Source organism: Rhipicephalus microplus, chromosome 5 (genome assembly GCF_043290135.1).
Source record: "Rhipicephalus microplus isolate Deutch F79 chromosome 5, USDA_Rmic, whole genome shotgun sequence".
Taxonomy (NCBI): Eukaryota; Metazoa; Arthropoda; class Arachnida; order Ixodida; family Ixodidae; genus Rhipicephalus; species Rhipicephalus microplus.
In genome coordinates this window covers 142,922,982-142,949,146 of record NC_134704.1, presented here as the reverse complement: position 1 = coordinate 142,949,146, position 26,165 = coordinate 142,922,982, and the positions used below count along the sequence as shown (strand labels likewise).

Sequence of the window (26,165 nt, the reverse complement as noted above, 5' to 3'; positions counted from 1 at the left end):
GAGATCTTCACAGGCAGTGCGTGTAAATATTGCTGTGATTGTTACAAGACGACGTTTTTAAGGTGGTAGTGGCGTGAATAGGCTCTTTCTTGCTTTTTAAGGTTCCAGAGACGCCGCGTGCCATATTAACTAGGCGGAACAAATACACGCCTTCACTGCTAACAGAATGGCCCTGTGGGTTCGAAAGTAAGCGCTGAGATCTGCGGTGTCTTGGTGGTAGATAGGTGTGCTCTGGTCTATTGGCCTCAATATCTCAGAGTGGCGCCCTCTCGCGTGTGACGTCAGTTTGTGGACTTCACTCTCAGCCGCGCAGCAGCAGACGCTGCTCCTGTGCGTGGGTCGTCTGCTTCGGGCGAATCTGCTTCGGGCGAACCCAAAGCTAAATTTTGCGTCGCGACGACAACGCCACACTGTGGCTCTGGCAGCAAACTCATAAAAATTGGGAATATGCGCGGCAGAGGGCGCAGGCAATTCCGTGTGTTTCTGTGAGTGGTTCTTAAAAAGAGAAAGGAAGAGAAAAGTGAGCCCCGTTATTGTCTGCTTCAGTGAGTGACACCGCCACAGGGCTCGAAACGGATGGGGGTGAGGAGTGATAAAAATAGTAGAAGTAAAGGTGTAGAAAAGAGGAAGAAGAAGCAACAACAAACTGAGGGGATAGGAGAGACAGGAAAGATGGAAGCACGGTCACTGGAGTCCGAGGACGGGGTACACTTGCGAGATATGTTGTCGGCGTCTTAGATGGCCTAGAGCAGGTCCAGTAAGTCAGAGCTTCACTGTCGTCGAAGGTCGTCGGCGGCAGGAGGTGACGTAGGGCGAGCCCAGTCGGCCAGAGCTACGCTGACGCCGAAGATCGCAAGCGCGTGGAGCGCGCGGGCGCACAACCGGTCGGCACGAAATCCAGCGAGCGACCTCAGTGTGTTTCACAGCAGCGGGAGCACGTGTGGCACGCGTTCTAGAGTCGGCGCGGGGCACTTCACGTGGTGCTGTCAGCTTGCCGTGCTTGAAGAAGACGCCCGCTGTTCGACGTTGCTTTTCCGCGATGGCAGAAACGACCTCACGGTAGCGTCAGCGAGGTCCAAAGTGTTGTTCGGTGCCACGAGAGTGCAGACAGTATCAACACGCGATCCACCTGTAAAATTATCGGTTGCCGGACAAGTCGTATTCTCTAGCTCTGTCTCGCTTTCCTTTTTGTCTCAATTCGCTTGAAATCATTTGTTTCGACTACCTGAATCAGTACATAACACGGCTGTCTATGCAACGACTGCAGTAATGTAGCTCGCTGTCTGCTCATTGCATCGTGAAAGTTCACTTACGGTTATATGTTAACAAATAACCGTAAAGGTGTTTTAATCATACCGCAGTTTGCGTTGCGTTGTTGGTTGCTTTGAAATGAACTGCACACATTGTTAAAGGTTCGCCGACCGAAATTCATGCATCGGAAAGGCTGCATCATCGCGCCTGAATGAACGTCTGTGCATTTCTAGCGAATTTGACATCGCCTTACCGATTTGTTCTATTTTTGTCGCTTCACTAGGGTGGTATTTATTCGAGCCACTGAACCGAACAGGTACTTAAAACATTCGGTGATGTGCCGTTTTCTTTCACGCGCGCCCCGTGTTTGCGTGTTACGCTCCGAACAGTGCTTCCAGTGTACGTTTACATGTGCGCTAATTGCGCGAGCTCGGGCCACACCCGAGATCACATCCTGCCTGAAATTCGGCACCTCTCACGCTGAGCCGCGTTCGTGCAGCAAGCCTCGTGAATATGCACCTGTACAGTCGACATTCTCATAAAATGGAAGTGTAAGCATGACGCGAGAAACGAAGAAAAACGAGGGTAGCAGTTCAACTTGCTTCGTATTAGTTAAAGCTAAGCTAGCTGCCTCGTAGCTCAGTCAGCGGGTGATTCTCCAGTGGTAAGGAGGACATAAGTCTAACCAGATCTACAGTTAACGCATGACAGAAAGAAGCTTAGCACGACTTATCGTACACAGTAATGTCGCGGACTTCGGAAATGCACATCGCGTTAAGTCGGGCGTCGTTGTCGTCTACTCAACAACGTAAGCGTTATTAGGGAGTTTTAGAATACCGTTTGCAAGCGCTGCGGGTGTAGCGGGCGCCATATGAGTTTTAGACTAGCGTTTGCCCTACTGCGATCCGCAACGCACGATCGCAGCGACACCGTAGCCTCGAAACCAGCACTTGCAAGCCACATGCGGGCTGCCATCACCGCACGCAATTTCAGATTTTTCACGTGCGGTCCGCGAACGCCGACTCGCGTTACGACACATGCGCAGTGGCAGCGACCGCATCGCAAGGGCTCGCGGTGCGCTATTCTAAAACTCCCTATTAACAAATATTTGAGATTTGGCTATGTTCGCTTTTTCAAGTGCCTGTGCAGCTGGGGGATATTGTTGAAGTGGTGCGCGGTGCTCCAGAATACCGCGCTAGTGCCCTGCAAGCGCATTCAAGTGAACGGTAGCGTGGTAGAAAGGGAAAACGCGTGACACGCATCCCAAATTTTCATTTTTCTGCCAGAGATGGTGCTGCCGGATGGATAGATGGATGGATGGATGGATGGATGGATGGATGGATGGATGGATGGATGGATGGATGGATATGGCTGTACCCTTTAGATCGGGCGGTGGCTAGCGCCACCAAAGCCGTAATACCTAATGAACCAAAAACTATTTCTTTTTGGATGGATGGATAGATGGATATGGCTGTACCCCTTAGATCGGGCGGTGGCTAGCGCCACCAAGCCGTAATACCTAATGAACCAAAAACTATATTTTTTTCCTTAAAAGGTGAGTTTGAGGATTCGTAATAGCCGTAATGCCTAATGAACCAAAAACTATATTTTTTTTTCCTTAAAAGGTGAGTTTGAGGATTCGTACTTTGCAGTGAAGAGTTTAATTTTTACTCGTGCCTTGACTTTAGCCACCAATCAGATAACCTCCTTCCAGTTAAGTCTACCCGCTTAAAGTTAATTTTGCCCTCCCGGTCCCTACACCCCAGTGCTTTGAAAAACTCTGCGCCATCATCCTGAACTATAGGGTGAAGCCCTTTACAGAACATTATCAAGTGTTCGGCAGTTTCTTCTTCCTCTCCACACGCACTGCATACTGTGTCTACCCCTTCGTATTTGGCCCGATATGTCTTGGTTCGCAGTACTCCCGTCCTGGCCTCAAAGAGTAGAGAACTACCCCAAGTATTATCATAGATCCTTTCCTTGGCAATTTCCTGCTTAAAAGTTCGATAGATCTCTAGTGCGGACTTCTTAATCATGCCCATTCTCCACATGTCAGTCTCCGTTTCCTTCACTTTCTTCTTAACAGATAGTTCTTTTTGGTTTGACCACCTGCTGTTTTCTAAGTATTTACCAGTCAACTTCCTGGTTCGCTTCCTCCATTTTGTATCGACATTCTTCATGTACAAGTAGCTGAAAACCTTCCTAGCCCAACGCTCTTCCCCCTTTTCTCTCAATCGCTTCTCAAATTTTATCTTGCTGCTAGCTTCCCTGCCCTCAAATGATGTCCATCCCATATCACCTTGTACTCTCTGATTTGGTGTATTGCCGTGAGCTCCTAAAGCAAGCCTACCTATTCCACGTTGCTTAATTTCTAATCTTGCTTGAACTTCTGATCGCATGCACAAGACCACATTGCCGAACGTCAGCCCAGGAACCATGACCCCTTTCCATATTCCTCTCACAACATCATACCTATTGTAATTCCACAGTGCCCTATTTTCCATGACTGCTGCATTCCTGTTACCTTTAGTCGTCACGTATATTTCGTGTTCCCTCAGATACTCGGTCCCATCGCTTATCCATACGCCCAGATATTTGTATTTACCTGTTATCTCTAGCGTGACCTCCTGTATTCTAAGCTCACTACCTTCGCTGTCATTGAAAATCATGACTGCTGATTTTTCCTTACTGAATCTAAAATCTAACCTATCTAGCTCCTCATTACTGCAGATGTCCATCAATCTCTGCAAATCTTCCTTGTTGTTGGCCATTAGCACTATATCATCTGCGTACATTAATGCTGGTAGTGCCTGATCAATATGTTTTCCTTGTTTGACTAAAGAGAGGTTGAAGCCCAGTCCACTTCCCTCTAATTTTGCCTCTAATCCTTGTAGGTACATCATGAATAATAAGGGTGACAGGGGGCACCCCTGCCTAAGCCCCCGTTTTACCTCTGCAGGCTTGGATACCTGTTTTTCCCACTTTATAACTACCTTGTTACCTTTATAGATACCCTTTAAAAGATTAGTGACTACATGTTCCACGCCTAGTGTGTCCAGTATTCCCCACTATTCCACTTGAACTACGCTATCGTACGCTCCCTTGATATCCAAAAATGCTAGCCACAGGGGCCTGTGTTCCTTTTCTGCTATTTCGATGCACTGCGTCAGTGAGAACAGATTGTCTTCCAACCTCCTGTGTTTCCGAAACCCCTTCTGCAGTTCCCCCAGCACCCCCTCATCCTCTATCCACGCCTGCAGTCTTTTCTTTATAATCTGCATCGCCAGCCTGTAGACCACTGATGTCACTGTTATAGGACGGTAGTTGTTTATGTCAGCTTTGTCCCTCTTTCTTTTATAGATCATGCTCATCCTGCTAAGTTTCCATCCATCGGGAACTTCACCATCGATTATTATTTTGCTCACTGCCTCTCTCAAAGCCTGCTTAGACTTCGGCCCTAATGTCTTTATCAGCCTAATTGGAATGCCATCTGGGCCTGTTGATGTACTACTAAGAACCCTTTTCTCAGCCCTTTCCCACTCTTGTTGTGAAAATGGAGCCATTGCACCACTTGATTCGTCCTTGTCTATTGTGGTGCATAAAGTACTTCTTTGTTGAAATTTTTCTGTCACCCTTGTTCTTATATATTCAATAGCTTCGTCCCCTTCTAGCCTAGCACCTTGGGCTGTAGTTATAAAACTCTGCTCTAGGCTCGTCTCATTCCTTCGGAAGTTTAGATGGTTCCAAAACTTCGCAGCTGCCTTTCTATCTTTTTTATGTACTTCTGCAAGCCACTGAGCTCCCTTCCTTCTAATCTTTTCATTGATCAGGAGGGATGCATCCCTTCTACAGCTTAGAAAGGTTGCTCATTTTCTTTCAACATCATCGGTCGGTTCACCCCACTGCTTAGCATGTCTGTGTTCCCTAGAGGCTTCCTGACGTTTTGCTAAGGCTCTCTTAACTTCCTCATCCCACCAACGTTTGGGTTTGTGTCTTCTTTTCTGGGGTGACTTGTCACGCGTCTTAGCAAGCTCTAGCTCAAAGAGTCTAATTAGATTCGTGTATGTCCACACTGTCTTATTATCCTCCGTGATTACTTTCTCAATTTGTTTAGGGGCTATTTCAATTTACCTTTCTGAATAAAAATTTTCCTGTAGTTGCTCATCTTGTCTCCTTCCCACTTTCACTGCTCTTCCAAAACTTAGCTTGATACGCTTGTGATCGCTACCCAGACTTCTGGAGCCACCTTCATCTATGTGCATTTCCCTGACCTTATCATACATCCTATGTGACATCAGTGCACAATCTTTTGTCGACTGAAGCCTTCCTACCTCCCATGTTATTTGCCCTTCACACTTCTCGGTACTGTTGCAAATGATCAAATCAAGCCTTTTACACATATCCATGATCATGTTGCCTGTCGGGTCGGTATACCCATCTATATCTTCTATGTGCGCATTCATGTCTCCTAGTATAATTATCTCGCACTCTCTTCCTAACTCCTGAATGTCCTTTGATATACACTCTACCATTGCCAGGTTTTCCTCTCTGGCCTTTGCTCCCGTCCACAAGTACACGGAACAAAGGAGTGTCATTTGACATGCCACTTTCCCTTTTAACCATAAATGTTCCTTGCACTCCTGCTTGACCCTTTGCCAGTCTGTACTTTTATGAATGAATGCCCCAATACCACCCCCCTTTCTGCTGCCTTCTGTTCTATTACAATATTCCCCCGCGTAGTCCGGATTGTTCGGAGGTTGTTCCATGTCCCTGAGATGTGTTTCTACAAAACCGTATACCATCGGCCTCTCTTTTCTTAGCTGTTCTTCTATCTCTTCCCACTTCAGCCTGTTCCTACCATCCTGCATGTTAATATACCCTATGTCTGAATTGGCTCGGCGCTCGTGGCTACGTCTATTTATGCCCCGGACTCTACCTATCTTAGATATTGGTGCCACTTTGGTATCGTATCTGTCCATACCACCTGTCGAAGAGTCTCCCTGGTTGTTTTCCTCGTTACTAGCTATCCTGCACCCCGAAGGGCTCGCTTGCCCCCCCAAAAAAGCTACTGCGCGTCCTGCAAGTCGCCAACCCACCTCATGACCTAGCCGCCCATCGAAGTGAATTCTGTCTCGTTGAAAACCCCCCCACCTATGCCCCCCCACCGGTCCCCCCACCGGTCCACTGGTCCCCCCCCACCAGTCCAGAGTCGCAGCGCCACCACGCGTTGCTTTGGGTCTCTATTCACCTTTTCATAAACGCCTCCCTGTGCGCCGCCATAGCCCTCCTTGGGCTGTGCGAATTGGCGCGTCCCCTCGAAAATGCACTGGCCACGCTGACCCCTAACCTTTGTACTCCCGCGCACAGCCCATCATGGAGGTGTTTTTTTCCTTCCTGTGAAAAGGTGTATAGTAACGACTGAACACCCAACATACAGGTTTGTTGATGCCGCATATTTCAGGCTTGAACGATTGGTCCGAGTCACTGGGTGCGTGAAAAATAGGTTTGTATGTTTTTAATTTTTATTATTTCATTCATTCATTCATATGGCTGTCAGTGTTTCTCTTATTAGAACCTGCCCATTGCTTGGCGAGAAGTTCGCAGTAGACATTTATAACGCAACTGTGCAGGCATTGTCCATAATATGAAATATTTTGATTAAAAGACAACATGGGAAGTTCATTTGTTTTTCGAGGTATACTTTATTCCAGACGTTACGAATAAATACATTCGAACAGTTAGCCGATCATTTTCAGAAAACCTGACCGAGCATGGAGGCTTATCTGGATTTGTCGGACTAGGCGTGCCTTCACATGCGTTGCCACGTAACACATCAGTGTCTGGTCCCGAGTGGGTCACATTCTACCCTGAGCTGTTATCAATTTGCACTGAACGCATCATTCAGTGCCTATTAACCTAGTCAGGCGCCGATTACTCCTTATGTGTGTCCTTCATACTAGTCGGCGACATAACGTCGACATTACGAACCTTAAAGCCTAGCTTGGCTCCATCGTCACCATTCACTTCATGGATCTGCAAAAATTTTAGGGGTGAAGCTCCTTACGGCGTGGGTCGTAAGTCTTTAGAATGTCCGCTGCATGATAGTACTTGTGTATGATGATGAATATGTGTTGAAAAAATACAACATGGAGGCACTTGGAGTGTTCGCTAGATGGACGAACGAACGGGATGGACAAACAGACTGATGGACAGTTGCACGGACGGACGAATAGGTAGACATACATGCAGATGGACACACGGACGTTCACATGGATGGACGGAAGCATGGACGAATGAACGGACGGAAGTACAGACACACTGATGGACGCGTCGCCCCACTCATCATCATTCACTCCGTGGATATGCTGTGATTTTAAGGGCGAAGCTCCTCATAGTCTAACCTTGTGACTAGTCACGCGTAACCGAGAGAAAAGACGAGAAAGAAAGGAAGGCAAAAAAATGGATGATCATTTCTGGTCTCATTTCCTAGATGGCGTTACTCTGTCGGTACCGTCCGAAGTATCGCTACTCTCCGATTGGCTGGTGCGCGCGCTTTGCCAATGAGTGCTTCTCTCAGTCTCCTAGATGGTCACCGTACGTGGCGGATCGTTGGTGAGCCATGGACGGCGGAGAGCGGCGGGCGCTTTGAAGACGCTTGCGTTCAGCTTCCTTGGCGTGGGTGTTACGCGCGCGCCTACGGCATTTTAGAACGCGATCGGCCGCATGCACGGATGGACGGAGACATGAACGGATGAACGAATGAACACTTCACCCCATTCATCAGCATTCATTTCATTGATATGCTGCGTTTTTTCTTCTCTCATGCCACGCACCATTTGTTTTTTTTCTTTTTTCGCCCTTACTATTCCTGCCCCGCCGCGGTGGTCTAATGGCTAAGGTACTTGGCCTTGACCCGCCGGTCGCGGGATTGAATCGCGGCTGCGGCGGCTGCATTTCTGATGGAGGCGGAAATGTTGCAGGCCCGTGTGCTCATATGTGGATGCAGGTTAAAGAACCCCTGGTGGTCAAAATTTCCGGAGCCCTCCACTACGGCGTCTGTCGTAATCATGTGGCTTTGGGACGTTAAATCCCATATATATATATATATATATATATATATATATATATATATATATATATATATATATATATATATATATATATATATATATATATATATATATATATATATATATATATATTGCCGCATTCAACCTGCAGAGGAGAGCTCGCACAGCCAGAGAAGAAGACGAAGCTCTTGCCCGGTCCTCTTTACGAGCGCCTTTCATTTTTAATTAAAGTGAGCTCTTCTACATCGAACTCCTGCTGTGTCTGCGTCGTGACACTGGTGGAGGAGCTGGGTACATGTCCAGGACGCCTTCCAACAGCCCGGGATCTAGTCCACAAAGACTTCCGCTCGTCGAAACACCCGTTCACCGCGCCAGCCGCCGCCTGTTAGGCCTGAGCCCAGAGTTCGGTCCTTGGACGGAAAACATGACTGCCCCGGGAAGCAGTTGCCCCACCATGACGAGCCCAAGCACGACACAGGTGACTGTTTTCACCCCTAAAACTCCTGTGGACTTCCATGGCAACTCATATGAGGACGCAGATGACTGGCTTGAGGAGTTCGAGCGCACAGCCAACGTTAACGGGTGGAACGCCGCACAGAAGTTGGGGTACGTGTATTTCCCTCTTCAAGACGGGGCTCGCACGTGGTTCACGAATCGCGTGTGGTCAACGTGGGACGAGTTCCGGCGGAAGTTCCTGGACACCTTCGCAAACACCGAAAGGCGGGAGCCTGCACAACGACTCCTTGAATCACGGATTCAAAAGCCCAACGAGTCTGTTGCTATGTTTGTTGAGGACATGGCTCATCTCTTTCATCGAGCCGATCCCGACATGTCCGAGAACAGAAAGATCAGCCACCTCATGCGTGGTGTTAAAGAGCAGCTGTTTGCTGGTCTCGTACGGAACCCACCTTCAAACGTCGACGAATTTTCGTAGGAGGCGACCGCCATAGAACGCGCACTACAGCTACGGTACCGCCAGTACGACCGTCAAAACAACAGCGGACAAATCAGCGCAACCGCTGTGACCACGGTGACTCCTGACGAGCGTTCTTTGCGTGACCTGATACGCGAAATTGTGCAAGAAGAGGTGAAGAAGCTCGCCGCCACACCGAATGACTACGCGATTGCGTCGGTCACAGAAGTTGTTCGCCAAGAAATAAGGCAAGCGCTTTCACTTCCCGAGCCGAACACTGAAATAGTTAGGCCAACATATGCAGATATTCTCCGTCGACAGCCTAGATCTAACGTGCCGCCACCTCAACAGTACCACCAGCAACAGCCGCCGACAGTGCCTTGGTACTACAGGGAAACGTCGACGCCGATGCGACCCCCACTCCGCAAAACCGACATATGGCGTACCCCTGACTACAGGCCCCTGTGCTTCCATTGTGGGGAAGCAGGCCACATCGTGCGGTATTGTCCTCATCGCGTTGCCGGGTATCAAGGATTTCCGTCCACTACCCCTCGGCGCTATTTCGACGGAAGACGCAACGTTGAAACGAGCGCGACGATCCCGCGAGACGTTTCTCCTGGGTTCCGGTCACGCTCGCCCTCCCCAGGTCATTTTCCCCGATCTAATAGAGGTAGCACCACGGACATGGCGAGAGGAAGGTCTCCCAGTCCACGCCGGGGAAACTAAAAGCAGCGACCTCAGGGGGGAAGGTTGCGAATTGCCGAAGATTTGAAAATCCCCCATTGCCGCCGCATGAAGTGCCACACATTTCGAATGAACCGTCGAAAGACGAGATTGTCACCGCCGACATTACACTTTCAATTGACGGTCACGACGTGACCGCACTGGTCGACACTGGTGCGGACTTTTCAATAATGAGTGCGAATCTGGCCGACCAACTCAAGAAGGTAAAAATGGAATGGACGGGGCCGCAAATTCGAGGAGCCGGAGGCCAGCTGCTGACACCTACCGGAAAGTGCACCGCACGAATCAAGATCGGGGATTCATCATTCGTGGCAACCTTCATTATTCTTTCTGAGTGTTGTAAACAGGTCATCTTGGGTATGGATTTCCTGCGGGAGTACGGTGCCATTATAAATATACCGGACGGTGTACTGACCTTCTCAGCGGACCATAGCGCAGCGCTGCAGCGCAAGCCCATGCGCGTGATTGACGACGTGACCATGCCACCGTTGTCATGCCGCCTCGTCTCTGTCACGTGTAACACGCAGCATAGTGGAGAAGGTGTCGCGGAACAAATATCGACGCTTTTACTCTCTCGAGGAATCGCTATTGCCAGAAGTCTCGTCAGTGTAGTGTCTGGGCAAGCAGAGGTCCTGTTGACAAACTTCAGCAACGAGCGTCGACACATTGCAGAGGGTACCACAGTTGCATACTTTGAAGAAATTGTAGAATTCCGCGAGTGCTTCGCAGTACAACAGGCAGAGACGCCGGCCGCTTCAACACCACTGCCTGTCGACGTGAGCACAGATTTATCGCCAGCGCAGAGGCAGAGTCTTCTAGATATTCTCGGCCAGTTTGAAGATTGTTTTTCGTCGACCTCGAGAGTAAATCAAACGCCACTGACAAAGCACCGAATTATAACGGAAGAGACGGCAAGACCAATTCGACAAAACCCATACCGCGTGGCACCGAAAGAACGCGAAGCAATCCAAGAACAAGTCCAGAAAATGCTCAATGATGACATCATTCAGCCGTCAAAAAGCCCTTGGGCATCACCGGTAGTGCTAGTTAAGAAGAAAGACGGCAGCTTACGCTTCTGTGTGGACTACCGCAAGCTGAACCGCGTGACCAAGAAAGACGTATACCCACTACCGCGTATTGACGATTCACTTGACAGGCTGAGGCATGCACGCTTCTTCTCGTCGATGGACCTGAAAAGCGGTTATTGGCAAATCGAGGTCGATGAGCGGGACAGAGAAAAGACTGCTTCTGTTACGCCTGACGGGCTTTACGAGTTTAAAGTCTTGCCCTTCGGATTGTGCTCAGCCCCAGCAACATTTCAGAGACTGATGGATACCGTCCTATCAGGCCTTAAGTGGCAGACGTGTCTGGTATACTTCGACGACGTCATTGTGTTCTCACCAACATTCGAGGAACATCTAAGACGGCTGCTATTAGTATTTCGAGCAATACGGTCCGCTGGCTTATCGCTGAAACCTGAGAAATGTCATTTCGGTTTCAAGGAACTCCGATTCCTAGGACATGTGGTGAGCCATGAAGGTGTTCGTCCGGACCCCGACAAGATCGACGCCGTCCGAAAATTTCCGGTGCCAACAGAAAAGAAGGCCGTAAGACGTTTTCTTGGCCTTTGCGCCTACTACCGCAGATTTATCGCCAATTTCTCGCACATAGCGTCACCCTTAACACGCATAACGAGAGACGATGTTCCATTTTTATGGGGCGAAGAGGAACAAGCAGCATTTGACGGTCTACGACAGCGCCTGCAGACACCCCCTGTGCTTGCTCACTTTGACGAGGACGCTCCAACCATGATCCACACTGATGCCAGCAACGTAGGTTTAGGCGCTGTACTCGTCCAGTGGCAAGACTCAGCCGAGAGAGTGATTTCATATGCAAGTAGGACGCTTTCCCGTGCCGAGTTCCATTATTCCACAACGGAAAAGGAATGTCTTGCTGTAGTATGGGCAGTTCTGAAGTTTCGCCCATACCTCTACGGCCGTCCCTTCCACGTAGTCAGCGACCACCACTCTCTTTGCTGGCTGACCAACTTGAAGGACCCATCCGGTCGGCTAGCGCGCTGGAGCTTACGCCTACAAGAATTCGATATGACGGTCGTCTATAAGTCGGGACGACAGCACTCTGATGCTGATTGCTTATCTAGGTCGCCTATAAAGCAAGATGATGTCTCAGAAGATGATGACATGGCATTTTTAGGAGTGGTCGGCACGGTCACCATTTCGTCTAAGCAGAAAGAAGACAGTGAGTTGCTCCCTCTTATTAATTTTCTTAACGGCCAGTCTACAAGCGTTCCCAAGATATTTGCGAGGAGCCTGCCATCATTCTGCTTGCGCAGGGGTGTCCTATACAAGAAGAACTTTGCCCCCAGCGGAAACGCCCACTTACTTGTCGTCCCGACATCCATTCGCGATGAGATCCTGAGCGCTTGCCACGATGAGCCACCCTCCGGCCACCTCGGATACACGCGCACATTGGCCAGAATCCAACAAAAGTACTACTGGCCGAAGCTTCCAGGCACTGTAAAGCATTACGTCCGCACGTGTCTCGATTGTCAACGACGAAAATCGCCACCTTTAAAACCAGCCGGATTGTTGCAACCAGTTCAAGTGCCCACCATGCCTTTTGCACAAATCGGAATGGATCTCCTTGGACCATTTCCGACTTGCGCATAAGAGTGTGCGCATAACATGCGCATAAGAGTGTTTTCACACTCGTTGTTTGGCTTATAGATGGCGCTGACTGTCGCTCCTACTTCTAAATTCATAGATAAACCCAAAAAAGTGGATGGAGGGAGGGCCGCTGTGATAGCTCAGTGGTTAGAGCATCGAACGCGTAATTCGAAGGTCGTAGGTTCGATTCCTGCTCACAGTTGGTAATTTTTTCATCCACTTTTCTCTCTTCTTATTTACATTCCATTGGTTTTAATAACTTCCCCTGTACATTCCTTGGCATTACTGCCTGTTATATCTCATTAATATATATATATATATATATATATATAAATCAATGAACCTATTCCTCAGCTCATGCACCGCGCCGTCCAGTTTTTTCTTTTTTTGCGTGTGCGCGCACGTGCATGCTGTGCTATATCCTACTGTGCAGTGCGTTTGAATGCACGCGGAGACGGAGAGCTGTGCTGCTGCATAAAAAATAAATTCCATGCACAATGCATTTGACATCGTTTCATTGTTCCATTTTCATAAACAAAAAATTCTGTATTTTGGGACAATGTAAGTTCAAAAGAACAGGAGGAAAGAATGGGCAATGTGTCCGTGACTAAACCACACAAACGTTCACTGCTATAGGTTTAGAAAGTAGAAATGAAGAAATCAAACACATTGAAATGAGGAGGCCCTTTGACGCGTATACACTGTAAAAACTACGGAGGGTAGTGCAGGAGTAAGACGGCCGAGTTACTCTTCAGAGTGTTCTTTGACTCTGGCAAAGCATCCGATGAAGTGTAATTCATTTTCAATCTGTATGAAATGAGAGAGTGAAACTGCTTTCTACTTCACCTCTTTTTGAGAGACTGAGAAGCCCATAGACTTTTCAGCCATGAGTGAGTAAAGCGCGGTTATGCCCCTGCTCTTAATTACTTTTAGATGCATCGGCACACCGCGAGCAATGCAGTGAAACGTGCTGCCATTCTCCTTATATTATTATCTCCTTATATTATTATATGATGACATTCTCCTTATATATTATTCATGTTTCGCTATGACCATCGCACACGAGGTATGCTGCCGTAAGCCTAACGTTCGCTATGGCTGCAGTATAGTATTGCGGCTTTAGTCGTAGTACTTGAAGAAGACCGTGAACAAGAATGGCTGAGAATATGTCAAAGGGGATGATAATAAATCTAAATTATAGTTAATGTACACTTCAGAAGCTCGATGTTTCGTACGGAGAAATGACTAACCGCTTATCAAGTCAGTGCAAATGCCGTTCTTATACTCGGTTACGCTTTTTTTCCTTCTGTAAAGAACGCGTCGGATCAACGTTCTGATTTCACGAAGCACAAATCAAACACATTAAACACGGTAGCTACAGTACGGCTGGTTTTGAGAAGCGTGGAGACACTGAAATCTGCACTTTAAAAAAGAAAATGCAGACAGATCACAAACATTACTTAGGACTTGAGGAATTAAACACTGGTGTACCGTCTTTCAGTGTGATGTAGTGGCTACCGGGTCAGGCTCGCCACGTGCAGTGCGTCTGAAAGTCGAAGGTTTCTATCTGTTTTTTTCCTTAGTGCTAGTATTTAGCCATCCTTACGATCGGCGCGCGAGGGAATCCGTCAAAAACAAATGAAAAGCCCAACATCGACCCAAGTTCTGCGATTCTTTTTTGTGAAGTGTACTGTTTCTCTCTTCGGTGGGCTCATGCTACGGGCAACGTTATGTTACTCTGTTGAGGGGGAGTGCCTTGACCAGTTCGCGAGAATCACTGTACTCTGCCTCACCATGAAGTGATTTACTCTGGAAAAGAGAGTGAAATATTCGACAAGAAAGTGCTCCTCAAAGAGAGTACCCAGCACACTCTTAGTTTTTCGCGTGTAGGTACACATACATAAAGAGCACGATTTTCATTAGGTGCAGTAGTGACTAATGTGCAGAGGAGGTTTGATTAAGCAGAGCAAGTCTGCCTAATCGACAATCTTGAGCGAGGCACGAGCTGGAGCTGCCTGGCCTGTTTGCTGCAGCAACGCTGCCCGCAACCGTCCAGCGAGGGGTATTGGGATCGATACCCAACACGACCACCAGAAATATAATGTAAACACTGGGATTAAAAGCGGTAATTGGCCCCGCCGCGGTGGTCTAGTGGCTAAGGTACTCGGCTGCTGACCCGCAGGTCGCGGGTTCGATTCCCGGCTGCGGCGGCTGCATTTCCGATGGAGGCGGAAATGTTGTAGGCCCGTGTACTCAGATTTGGGTGCACGTTAAAGAACCCCAGGTGGTCGAAATTTCCGGAGCCCTCCACTACGGCGTCTCTCATAATCATATGGTGGTTTTGGGACGTTAAACCCCACAAATCAATCAATTAAAAGCGGTAATGTAAACACTGGGATTAAAAGCGGTAATTGCTTCCGAAAAGTAGCATCAAAAATAGAAAGGTCGCGGGCAGCCTTCCTGGATGGATGGACACACGGACGGGCAGATGGACGCTTCGCCCCACTAATTATCATTTACTCCGAGGATATGCTGCGAAAACCCCCAAACGCCATCTAGTTATATTATTCCCAATGACATATACACACAACGCCATATATTGAGCAACTTATGAGCTAGAAGTGGCTACAGACTTATATTACTCATGCAGCGCTTCCAGACAAAAGGCAATCTTCTTTCGACGTTCTTTGCAGCGATGCACGGAGATACGGGGCCAGTTTTTATTGCGATAGCAATTGTAAAAACAACCTCGGATGGATTTTGCCGTTGGCGTCGACGTCAACGTCAGCGACCACCGTCATTCACCGTTATGTACCTATATATAAAAATTCAAAAAAAAGATCTATGATCACTATTGTGCACATTAGTGTTCACTCGTGATCTTCTTGTATATGTATTTGTTTTCCTGATGCTGCTAGCGATTGTTACCAACTGTATGCTTTGAATTTTTTTTGCATCCCCCCCCCCACTGTAATGCCATGTGGCACTGTGGGTATGGCATAAATAAATAAATGAATAAATAATTAAAAAGACTCCTGCACGCGGAATTTAACGTCCGACCTCTTGCTTCTGAGCGCGCGGTGTTAGCCACAAATCACGAAGGATCACCTCCTTCATCGTTGAAACTGCAAGCTATTTATATCTACATCTTACCGTGGTGATGGCTATCTTGCGAAAACTATCGTGTTTTCAGCCTTACTTGTGAAATGGCGTAATGAGCGCGCGTCACCAGATCGTCACGACTAGTGTTGGCAAATGTCGGAAAGCAGAAATAGCTAGATTTCAGCGAAAAACTACTTAGAAATAGCTAGACATTTTCACCAAGGAGCTATCGAAGTAGCTAAATGATTTTTTCAAACATTTTAGACAACTACGCAGAGCATGCATGAACGAAAAAAATTGTTCCTGCTTTGATTCCAATATTGTAGGGCAGGCATTGTTTAGCATAGCGTAAAGGCTCTCGCGCCCCTAAAAGGGGAGCTGGGAAGGCATCTGAGCTCTGTCAACATCACGGTTGCGCAAATATTCGAAAAATTTGAATAATGAATTGAACAGCGAATAAAAAAAACAATACAATAAAAGAAACGAACAACCACAAAAGAGCACCTCCTTCACTAAGGAAGCGGCAAGCAATTTATGTTTGCCCTTTACGGCCGGCGAAGCTGATGACGGAGGAACTATCGTGTTTTAGCAATACCAGCGAGATGACACAAGAACGCGCGTCGCTAGATCGTCACGACGTGGCGACACGCGCTCATGTCTCCCGCGCTTATTTTGCCCCGCGAAGGAGGGGGAAGGGGTGGGGGTAGATGCTCACCCGCGCGTGCGCTTATCTTGCGATGGAGAGAATCGTGCGCCTTGAGCTTTCAGCAGAACAATTCTGTTGTAGTTACCGGGTGCTCAAAGGTCACTGCACTCACTGCGCAGCCTCCGTTTGCGGAAAGAGCACGCTTTTCAAACAAAGCGAATTAACGACTGAGAGACTTAATTGCGTTCATCTGTACCCCTGAGTACGTTTCGTGCGTCATTTGTGCGTGGGCAACGCGGGGCACGTTTCGATCAGCCTACCATTCTTGGCGTGACATTTCGTTTTGTTGCTGTCGCACTGATTGCTTCGCCTTTGCGGTAAAGCTGTGACTTTCTTCTATTTCTTTCTCTTTCTCGCTTCTTCTGTCATCTCTCTGTTTATGACATCGCCTTCCATTCTACATATCTCCCTTTCTTTGAGCTTTCTTTCTTACAATCTCTCTCTTTCTTATTCTGTTTTACCTTCAGTCTATCTCTTTTTTGTGCAAGTTTCTTTGTCTTGCTCTCTCTTTTTATGTCTTTCTACAAATCTTTCTCTCTTATTATGTCTTAATTGCCTTTATATTCTACATCGTTTTTCATATCAATTTCTTGACGCCTCTCTCTCTCTCTTTCTCACTGTCTTTCACTTGTTAATTTTCGTGTGATGCTTGCAGCTACTGATCTTTGGAGCTTGCCCTGTTCATATGGCGCTTACACGCCAGATGATTTTCGTTCCCGTTAGACAGACTACTGTTGTCGTCTACAGCTCCGTCGTTAAAACAGACGCAACGCCATATCCGTGTTTGTAGTTTTCTAAGTCGTTATGAAGTGGCGCTTGCTGATTCAATCATGGATGACCATCCACACTTACAGAAAGCTAGTGAGGAAGGGCTGGTAACCCAAAGGGTTCGAGAGTAGTTTAATGAGACGTACTGAAACGACGAGTCTCATGATGTCCACCCTACAAAGCTCTTCGCGTGTTTCGGTGCTTGACGTTCTTCGTTTTTACTTTTCCAGGAACGCTACGTTTCACTTCAAGACAAGTGACGGTACGAACAGGAACAAGTTCGAGGCGCTTGTGGATGGCGGTGAGTACAGCAGACAGCGTTGTGCTTTAGGGTGAGCGTTGTGCAATCCTCACCAAGAGGTGTGAACGCAAGAAATGGAATGGACCGTTGGTTTATTAAACACGTGCTTTGACCAAGAGGCAATCAGGCCAAAAAAAAAAATATTTGCAGCCAGATTGGGCTTTAAGTGTAAGCGCCAGTCTCGATTAGTGTGGATAGGCAATCGGTGGTGTGTATACAAATACGAGCAGTGACGCTCAGTGCCGAGTGGGTTCAGCCGATTTTCGATAAAGAAAATGTGTTGACTACAGCTTACTGGTAATATATACGCTCCTCGTTGCTGATTCGACTTACGAAGCTCATCCAACGTTACTATTACTAATGAGAGGAGTGCCTCCTGCCTATGAAAAGATCTGCTCGCCCTTGGTGAGTTTCTGCGCACTTTTGCACTAAGTGGCGCTTTTGTTGTTTTCTTTCTATACGTGTTTAACCTGCGTTAGACCTACCGCGTACTGCTGCACTGCGACTTAATTACTTAAGTATTTTCTTCTTGCTCATGTGGTTTACAAACACAAATAAAGCTCGTATAAAACTCATACATCTGTGTGATGAGTACAGTACCACTGTTCGCCCGAATACGTAAACATACATACATACATACATACATACATACATACATACATACATACATACATACATACATACATACATACATACATACATACATACATACATACATACATAAATACAAAAAACTTTATCAGATCCTGAGGAGTTTTCACGTGTATTCTTTGATGCAAATAAAGGAGGAAGAAGGGGCGGCGGGCACGAGCACGAGCCTAGAGCGCTGACTCGCTCAGTTGATCCCTTGACCTTCAACGCAGCCAGACGATTGGGTCGAGGTCCCCTTCTTCGTTTCTCACACCCTTATCTGGGACCCGCGGAAACCGCTGGCCGCGTCCAAGTCGGGGCTGGGACACCGTGACTTTCCGTCCTTTTTTTGGGGGGGGAGGGGGGGGGCTCTGGATAGCCGGAAATTGCGCATGGAGTGATGAGCACCGGAGGGTTTCTTCCCAGTCAGCTTCACTGGATAGAGGGCCATAAGGTAACGCGGGGCATTGCCTAAGCATGTGCGCTAAAGAACGGCAAGTTTCATTTCAGTCCGGACAACTTGAATAAATTTCTGTTGAGATAAGACTGAGAAAATTCCCGTCTGGAGCATTCTAAGTGTGACTGACTGATATCTACCTAACTTCGGGGGAGGAAGAGGATGTGTCCTTTTACTAAGCTGATAGTGAGAGGTGATTTCGTTGAAAGTAAGAAGCGGATCGTTAAACTGGATTTCATCCTGTACCCATAAGGCCTCCATGCCACCGCAGCGTTTGAGATCTCGCGCACAGTCATGGGCAAGCTCGTTGAGGTTAGGTATGGTCCGATGAACGTCTGCTACCCATATGGGCGGGAAACCAAAAGGTGAAGTGAGTGCCAGGGTTTCTTCTTTTTTCCAGAATGGAGGCAGGCTCTCGCGCCAGGTTACCCGATTCAAAGTCTTTAATGGCCACTCGTGTGTCTGTAAATATGTTGGTGTGGAAGGGGTCGGTCATGGTGAGGGCTATGGCGACCTGCTCTACGATGGCGCTAGTAGTTAGCCTAGCCGAGGCCGAGGAGCGTAATTCTCCGTTGCCGTCAGTGACTGCCAGTACGAATGTGCCAGACTGGTCATACTGAGTGGTGTCGACAAAGACAGTCGATTCACGATTCTCACCGACCTTTTGTAATATTGCTCGTGCACGGGCTTTTCGCCACCGTACATTGTAGTGCGGGTGCATCTTTCGAGGGAATAGGCTTACCGAAAAGGTCTCCTGAACATCCCTGAAGAAGGCGACCTCGCGTTCATTAATTATTCTAGGAGCCATGCCAGCTGAGTCTAGGATGCGTTTTCCAGCCCTAGTTGACGAGAGCCTGGCCTACTTGGTGGTGACCTGCGCTTCAATTCCTTCATCAATGTCGTTGTGCACACCGAGTTCGCTTTATCTGTCAGATTAAGTATAGTTACCGGAAATCCCAGTTCTATTTTGATGCTCTTCTGCATGAGTGTATTTAGCTTACTTTTTTCCCGTTTTGGTTCAATTAAGGGCCGAAGCTACATAGTTATGGTGACGCATTAGGAAGGTGTGATGAATCCGGAGTAGGTTGTCTTCACATAGTCCTTTCCTGCGGCTTGATACTCTGGTGACGAGTCTCAGCATGTCTTCGGTTTTGGCCGTGATGTGCGTGAGAGTTTTGGCATTACATCCCCTAGCTTCGATAAGTAATCCCAGAATTCCAATTTAATCTACTCGTGAAATGCGCTGTCCATTTTTTGCAAAAAAAAGGGCGATGGGAATGTGGTCCAGATGTGGAATTTTCTTAACACCTTGCCTGGCCAGCCTATACAGCAATAGTACAGATTTGTTTGGGGACAGTTGAAGGCCTGTGCCTTCTAGGTAGGACTCCGTATCGTCTAGGGCTTATTTAAGTGCGTTTTCAACTACTGCGAGCGATCATCCCAGGCACCAAATTGTAATATCGTCCACTTAAAGTGAGTGGCATATATTGTGCAGGAAGCTCTCTCCGATAATCCTTTCATAACTATGTTAAAAAAACAAGGGCGAGATGACCGCTCCTTGCAGGGTGCCTCTGGCCCCAAGGGTGAATTTAGCTGATTTATGTTGACCGGTCCTGATGATAGCCGCTCTATTCATCAGGAATGATCTTACGAAGGCCTGAAATTTCGCTCACAGACGTAGTCTGGCTGTGGCCTGCAGCAGAAAGCGATGACATACGGTGCCAAACGCTTTGGTCAGGTCAAGGGCTAAGATATCCCTTACATCTTTACTGCCGTTATCGAAAATGTGCTTCTTCAGGAGTAACATCAGATCTTGTGTAGAGAGGCCGTGTCTGAAGCCGATCATGTTGTATGGGAATACATCCTTGTGTTCTATGCAGTTCGAAATCCTATTGAGGATCGCATGCTCAGCTACCTTGCCTACAAAAGAGGTTAGCGATGTTGGCCTTAGATCGTCAATATGTAATGACTTACCCGGTTTAGGATAAGCACGATCGAGGCCGCTTTCCACTCATCCGGGATACTTCCACTCTCCCAACTCTTTTTGACTTCTTTCGTAAGCAGCTCAATGGATTTGTCATCCAGGTTCCTTAGCAGTCTCTTTGAGATGCCATCCAGACCTAAGGCTGACCTGCTATTCAAGTTGTATAGGACGGTCCTAATTTCAGACTCCGTGAAGGGTCATCGAGCTCCTTTACCGTGTCACATTCTATTTCGAGATACTCTACTGAAGTGCCCCCACCTAGTGGAGCTATCTATTCACTACCTCTTCTAGGAGCGTTTCTTCTGTTCCGCCCTCTTGCTTGTGCTTGTGTGTGAGACTGCACAGTGCCTGTCTTTGATTGCCTTTTGTCTGCGCGTCATCAAGCATATGATTGAGGAGGTTCCATTTTCCACCTGTGCGCATGCGCCTATCGACTGCTGCACACACCTCATCTCATTGTAGCCTAGCTAACTCGGTGCAGTACTGTTCTATGTCCCTTTTAAGTTTCGCAACCCTCTTTCGCAACCTCCGGCTAAGCCTGCGCGTTTTCCATCGCCTCAAGATAGAGGCTTTGGCTTCCAAGAGATGTGCAAGGTGTGGGTCCATTACGGGAATGTCGAGCTCGGTTTCAATAGTTTTGGTGCCCTTTTCAGCATCTGCTCTGACTGTCTTAACAAGTTCACAGAAGCTGGCGTATTCACCCATGTCTTCTTTTCTAAGATTTCGGAAAGCATCCCAATCGGCCACTCTGAATTTTCTGGCCTGGGGTGCTCTAACCTTAAGGGTAACGGCAATGATGAAGTGATCACTGCCCAGGTTTTTTTTGCGCGTTCACCCAGGTTGTATGCCGTACATTCTTTTATAAAGGCTAGTTCGGGTGTAGTGTCTCTGGTTACCGATGTACCCAGACTCGTGGAGAAACGGGGATCGGTGATGACTGTTAGCGTTAAATCATCGACTGCCCGCGCTAGATTTCAACCCTTAGCCGTCTGCCTCATGTACCCCCATGCATTGTGTGGGGCATTGAAGTCTCCCGTGATTATAATGGTGACTGTCTAGCGATTGTAGTGGCCTTTATTAGCAGGGAGTGAAAAGAATGCCTCTGATCAGATGGTGGGCTGTAAACATTAAAAATGAACACGCTCTGATGAAGCCACCTGTTAGGGATAACCTCCACCAAAAGCGCCTCCATTCTGCTGCGTTCTGGCTGAATGTCATGTACAACGTAAGCGAGCTTTTTGCTCGCTAGCGTAGCTATACCTCTCTTGTACTCCCCCTTTGCCGCCACCGATTGGTAACCAGTGAGGGTGAGTGTGTCGCATAGCATTTTCTGCAGCGAAATTACCCGTGGCCTTTCCGCCTGAGCCGTAATGTACTGTCGCAGTGAGGTCTTGCACCGCTCTAAGCTAGCAGAATTTCACTGCCAAATTACTACAACCTTCTCATGCCCGCCTTTTTGATATTTTACGTTTTATTGACCCTGCGGGATCCCTCCCGTATCATCGTTAGCTCCAGCTTGTGTACGAGCCTTTGGCTTGGCTTTAATAGTCATCTTATGCTCAAGCGCAACCATCTTATTCTTTATATCTTCTACTTTGCTCTGAAGTGCCCCCACACGTAACGCTACTTGATTAATGCTTGAAGTCTTTAGAAATCCTAAGTAACTCTTCTAGAATTTTGTTCTGCGAGCTTTCCTCTGCACACATATCCGAGTGTTACGACTAACACAGCCACCGACACTGTTGTGTAGTGTCCCGAGGTCACGGGCCGCCAAGGCCACCAGCCGTTTGGTAGTGTGTGTTTCCCAGCTCGCGACTGCTTCTGCGCAGAGCTGATAGACGAGCAGACAAGACGACGGTGAGTTAAGGCAAGGTTTATGCACAGCATAGAAATAGAGGCGTTACATATTCGGCATTGGGGCGACAGCTTAAGGACTCTAAGAGCCGAGATGTCTTCTCTCTGATGCATACTTCGGCTCATTGGCGAAGCGCCGCGTGGTTCTTTATAGGCCCCAGGTGATTCCTTTGTCATCAACGTTCAATAGGAACTGCCACCGGGTCACGTCAGAATCCTTTAATGGGAACCCGCCGCTGGGTTGCGTCATGACCCCCAAATCCGGAGCCGCTGCGCTGAGTTGCACCCAAGGACGAGTGATGTTGCCATGCATCACGTAAGACTCGCCAGACTGAATGGCGCCGCTTGCATCATCGGGCTGCTATCGGGCACGCGGGTTGAGATAGCCTGCCGTGCGTTGCGTAAGACACACTGGCGCGTCGGTGTGTCTTACGCAACGCACGGGTTAAGTGACGTCGTTGAGATGATGGCGTCAGGCGGGCTCGCTCGCGGGCCTTGACACAGATTGCCTTTGCAGAGGCAATGACGTTCGGTGTGGACTCCCAGGGTTAACAGCACCCCCGCCGCCAGACAATGCGCCGGAAAGGCGAGCTGCTTCCACGTGGCTCGCATGTCGTGTGCGCTCGTTCGCCAGGTCCCTCCAGGTTCACCTCCAGGGCCAGGGGAAGGATGTGGCTCCAGGCTCAGTTTCCTGAAAACATGCCATTCTTGAGGGCGGATCCCAGCTCTACTGGCTTCTCGCAAAACTTGTCGGCTAGCTTTGCCCGCCACTTCTGACAATTTTCGGTCTGAGTACTTGTCAGTGCTTCTGCAACCTGACAAGAACGATTCGACAGCAGACAACACACGACACAAGCAAGTACCCTTGGTTACCCGACAGAACACCAGACAAAGTATAGTACAACGTATACCTAGCTACGTGCCTATCAGAATTTCGTTCCCTCTACATCAAGAGGCACATGTTGGGCACAAGGCTCTTAAAATGCGAACTCATATTTTTACGCGTACAACAATGGGATGAAATAAAACAAACATAAAGTTGGCCTCTAGAGATCAGCCCGGACGAGAGAGCTCAGCTAAGGCCGTGATGAGGACAAAATTTTGCCCCGACTCGCCAGCGAGAGACCGAATGGTGGAGAGGGTACTAACTGAAATGCACGGCTCAATGCGTCTGCATTAGCGTTTAGCTTTCCTTTCTTGTAGCGAACGTCTAAGTTGTGCAGTTGGAGTATCATGCTCCGCCTCAGTAACCGGCCACTTTTAGGCGACATGTTACACAACCAGGTTAGAGGACAGTGGTCCATTTTGACCACAAGCCTCGAACCGGACACATAACAGACTAGCTTTTGAACGGCCCACACGAGGCAAGCGCATTCCTTTTCAGAGGTACTGTATGCCTCTTCCCTGCAGCTCAGTTTTCGACACAAATACAAAACTGGTCTTTCGTTACCAGCACTGTCTTCCTGGTACAGTATAGCTCCCATGCCGCGATCACTCGCGTCGCATTGAATGACAAATCCCTTAGAGAAATCGGGTGCCATGAGCACGGTCTTGTCGCTTAGGGCCTGTTTCAGCTGGCGAAACGCATTCTCTTTTTGAGTCCCATACTACTTTAACCAGCTCGGACGTTCAAAGTGCGTCAGTTAGAGGGCTGACAATTGTGCTAGAGTAGTTTTGCACGTAATGCTGATAGTATCCAGCTAAGCCCAAGAATGCCTTTATCTCAGATTTTGTGGTTCGTCGTAGATAGTTTACGACGGTGGCTACCTTAATTTCTGAAGGTCTACGCTGGCCACGCCCTACAACGTCTCCCAGGTTAGACAGCTCGCCGCACCCTAGGTGACATCTAGCAAGCTTCGCTGTAAGACCAGCTTCTTTCAACCTGTTCAGCACGACTCTTAAATGCTCGAAATGTTCTTCCCAGCTGTTTGAGAAGATGACCGCATCGTCAAGATACGGCAGAGCGAACTCAGAGAGGCCATTAAGAGCGCGGTCCATTAAGCCTGAAAAACAGAAGGGCGCATTTTTCAATCCAAAGCTCAGCTTAAGTGGACGATACGTTCCGAATGGAGAAACGAACGCGGCATGGCGGCTAGCGCGTTCCGTAAGGCGGACTTGCCAATACCCTCACACGAGGTCTAACGTGGAAATATAACTGGACTGTGACACATTTTCTACCCTCTGCTCTAGATGAAGTATCGGGTAAGTTTGGTCTCGAGTTATGGCGTTAAGACGCCGATAATCGATGCATGGCCTTTTCCCGGCACTTGAATCAATATTAGAGGGGATGTAGAGTCACTCTCGCCCGGTACTATCCTCCTAGCTCCAGCATTTTATCAATATCATCTTTCATGATCTGCTTTTGCACAGGGGAACATCGATGCGACTTGCTACGGATTAGCTCCTCACATGTTAGCTCAATATCGTGTTCATTTGCCAACGTGCTTCCGTGATGGTCCGAAAACACTTCTTTAAACTCGGAAACAATCCTTCACAGGCCCTCTTTCTAGAATTCACTTAACCTAGGCTCTAGGTTGAACTGCTCCAATCTTACCCCTGATCCTTTTTCTATTACATCACTAGAGGTCATAATTAGTGCTCCCTCTTCCTCTGAAGCATTAAAAAGCAGATTTACGACCGCTTGACGTAGAACACTTGGTTTCATCAAGTTACTGTGGTAAATTTTGTTCAGATGCTTTCCCAGTTTCACTTCACAATTGGTATCAGAAAGCTTCGATATTACTTTGGCAGGCCCTTCCCAATGAACCCCAAGCTTGTTCCTTTTGAACGACCGTAGCAGCATTACCAGACTACTTACTTCAAAGGTGCGTTTCTTTGCCGATTTGTCATAGTTCTCCTTCGACAACACTTGTGCAGCCTTCATGTGGCCTTCCACAAGATCTTTAGTTTTTCCAGGCCTCTGAAGAAAATCTAGAACATACGCAACTACATTAGGGTCCTCATCGAATCGCTCACAAGACTCGCGTCGCATCCGCAATAGTGTTCTCAAACCCCTGCCATAGACAAGCTCTGCAGGGCTAAAACCAGTGCTCTCATGAGGAGCTGATCTCAAAGCGAACATAGCGGGAGGAATAGACGCTTCCGGTCGCATTTGTGCTCGCAGTAAAGAGCTCTCAGTATCCGTTTTAGAACGGAATGCATACGCTCTACCAGATAAAATTGCGGGTGATGGGTTGAGCTGTGCACTACATTTATTCTACATTTATTTAAAAAGGTAGACGTAAGGCAGCTGGTGAAAACACTACCATTGTAGCATTAGAATATAGATAGCAGTGCATCCACTACATGAGGAAAATTGAGCACCTTAAGTGGTATCGCTTCCGGAAATTTTGTGGCTACACAGAGGGCCGTCAGGATGTACCGACAACCTTGCCTTGACTCTGGCAATGGCCCAACGATATCATTTACTAGGTACCGGAAAGGTTCTGTGATGATTGGCACAAGCTTCATGGGTGTCTTCCATTTGTCCGTGGATTTCCTCGCTCTCTGACAAGTGTCGCATGAGCGTACAAAGTCTTCGATATCCTTCCAGCAATTCGGTCAATAAAACTCAAGAAAAATTTTAGCCTTGGTCTTCTTTATGCCAAGATGTCCTGCTTACGCGTTTTCATGCACCAGTTCCAATAGCTGGCGACGATATTTTTGTGACACTAAGAGCTCCTCATACTTGCGACCTT

The 26,165-nt window shown here is 47.9% G+C and overlaps 1 protein-coding gene and 1 non-coding gene across 2 annotated transcripts in view; both read left to right on the top strand.

Annotated features, from left to right (window-relative positions):
* LOC142817397 (uncharacterized) overlaps positions 1 to 26,165 on the top strand; it is a 60,435-nt gene that overhangs the window by 24,029 nt on the left and 10,241 nt on the right. Inside the window, exon 3 of the mRNA XM_075894419.1 lies at positions 17,472 to 17,542. Coding sequence (XP_075750534.1) covers positions 17,472 to 17,542 — 71 coding nt within the window. The remainder of the gene's footprint in view (positions 1 to 17,471; positions 17,543 to 26,165) is intronic.
* On the top strand, positions 12,795 to 12,867 carry TRNAT-CGU (transfer RNA threonine (anticodon CGU)). The gene has a single exon. It is a non-coding gene; the product is annotated as a tRNA-Thr (tRNA).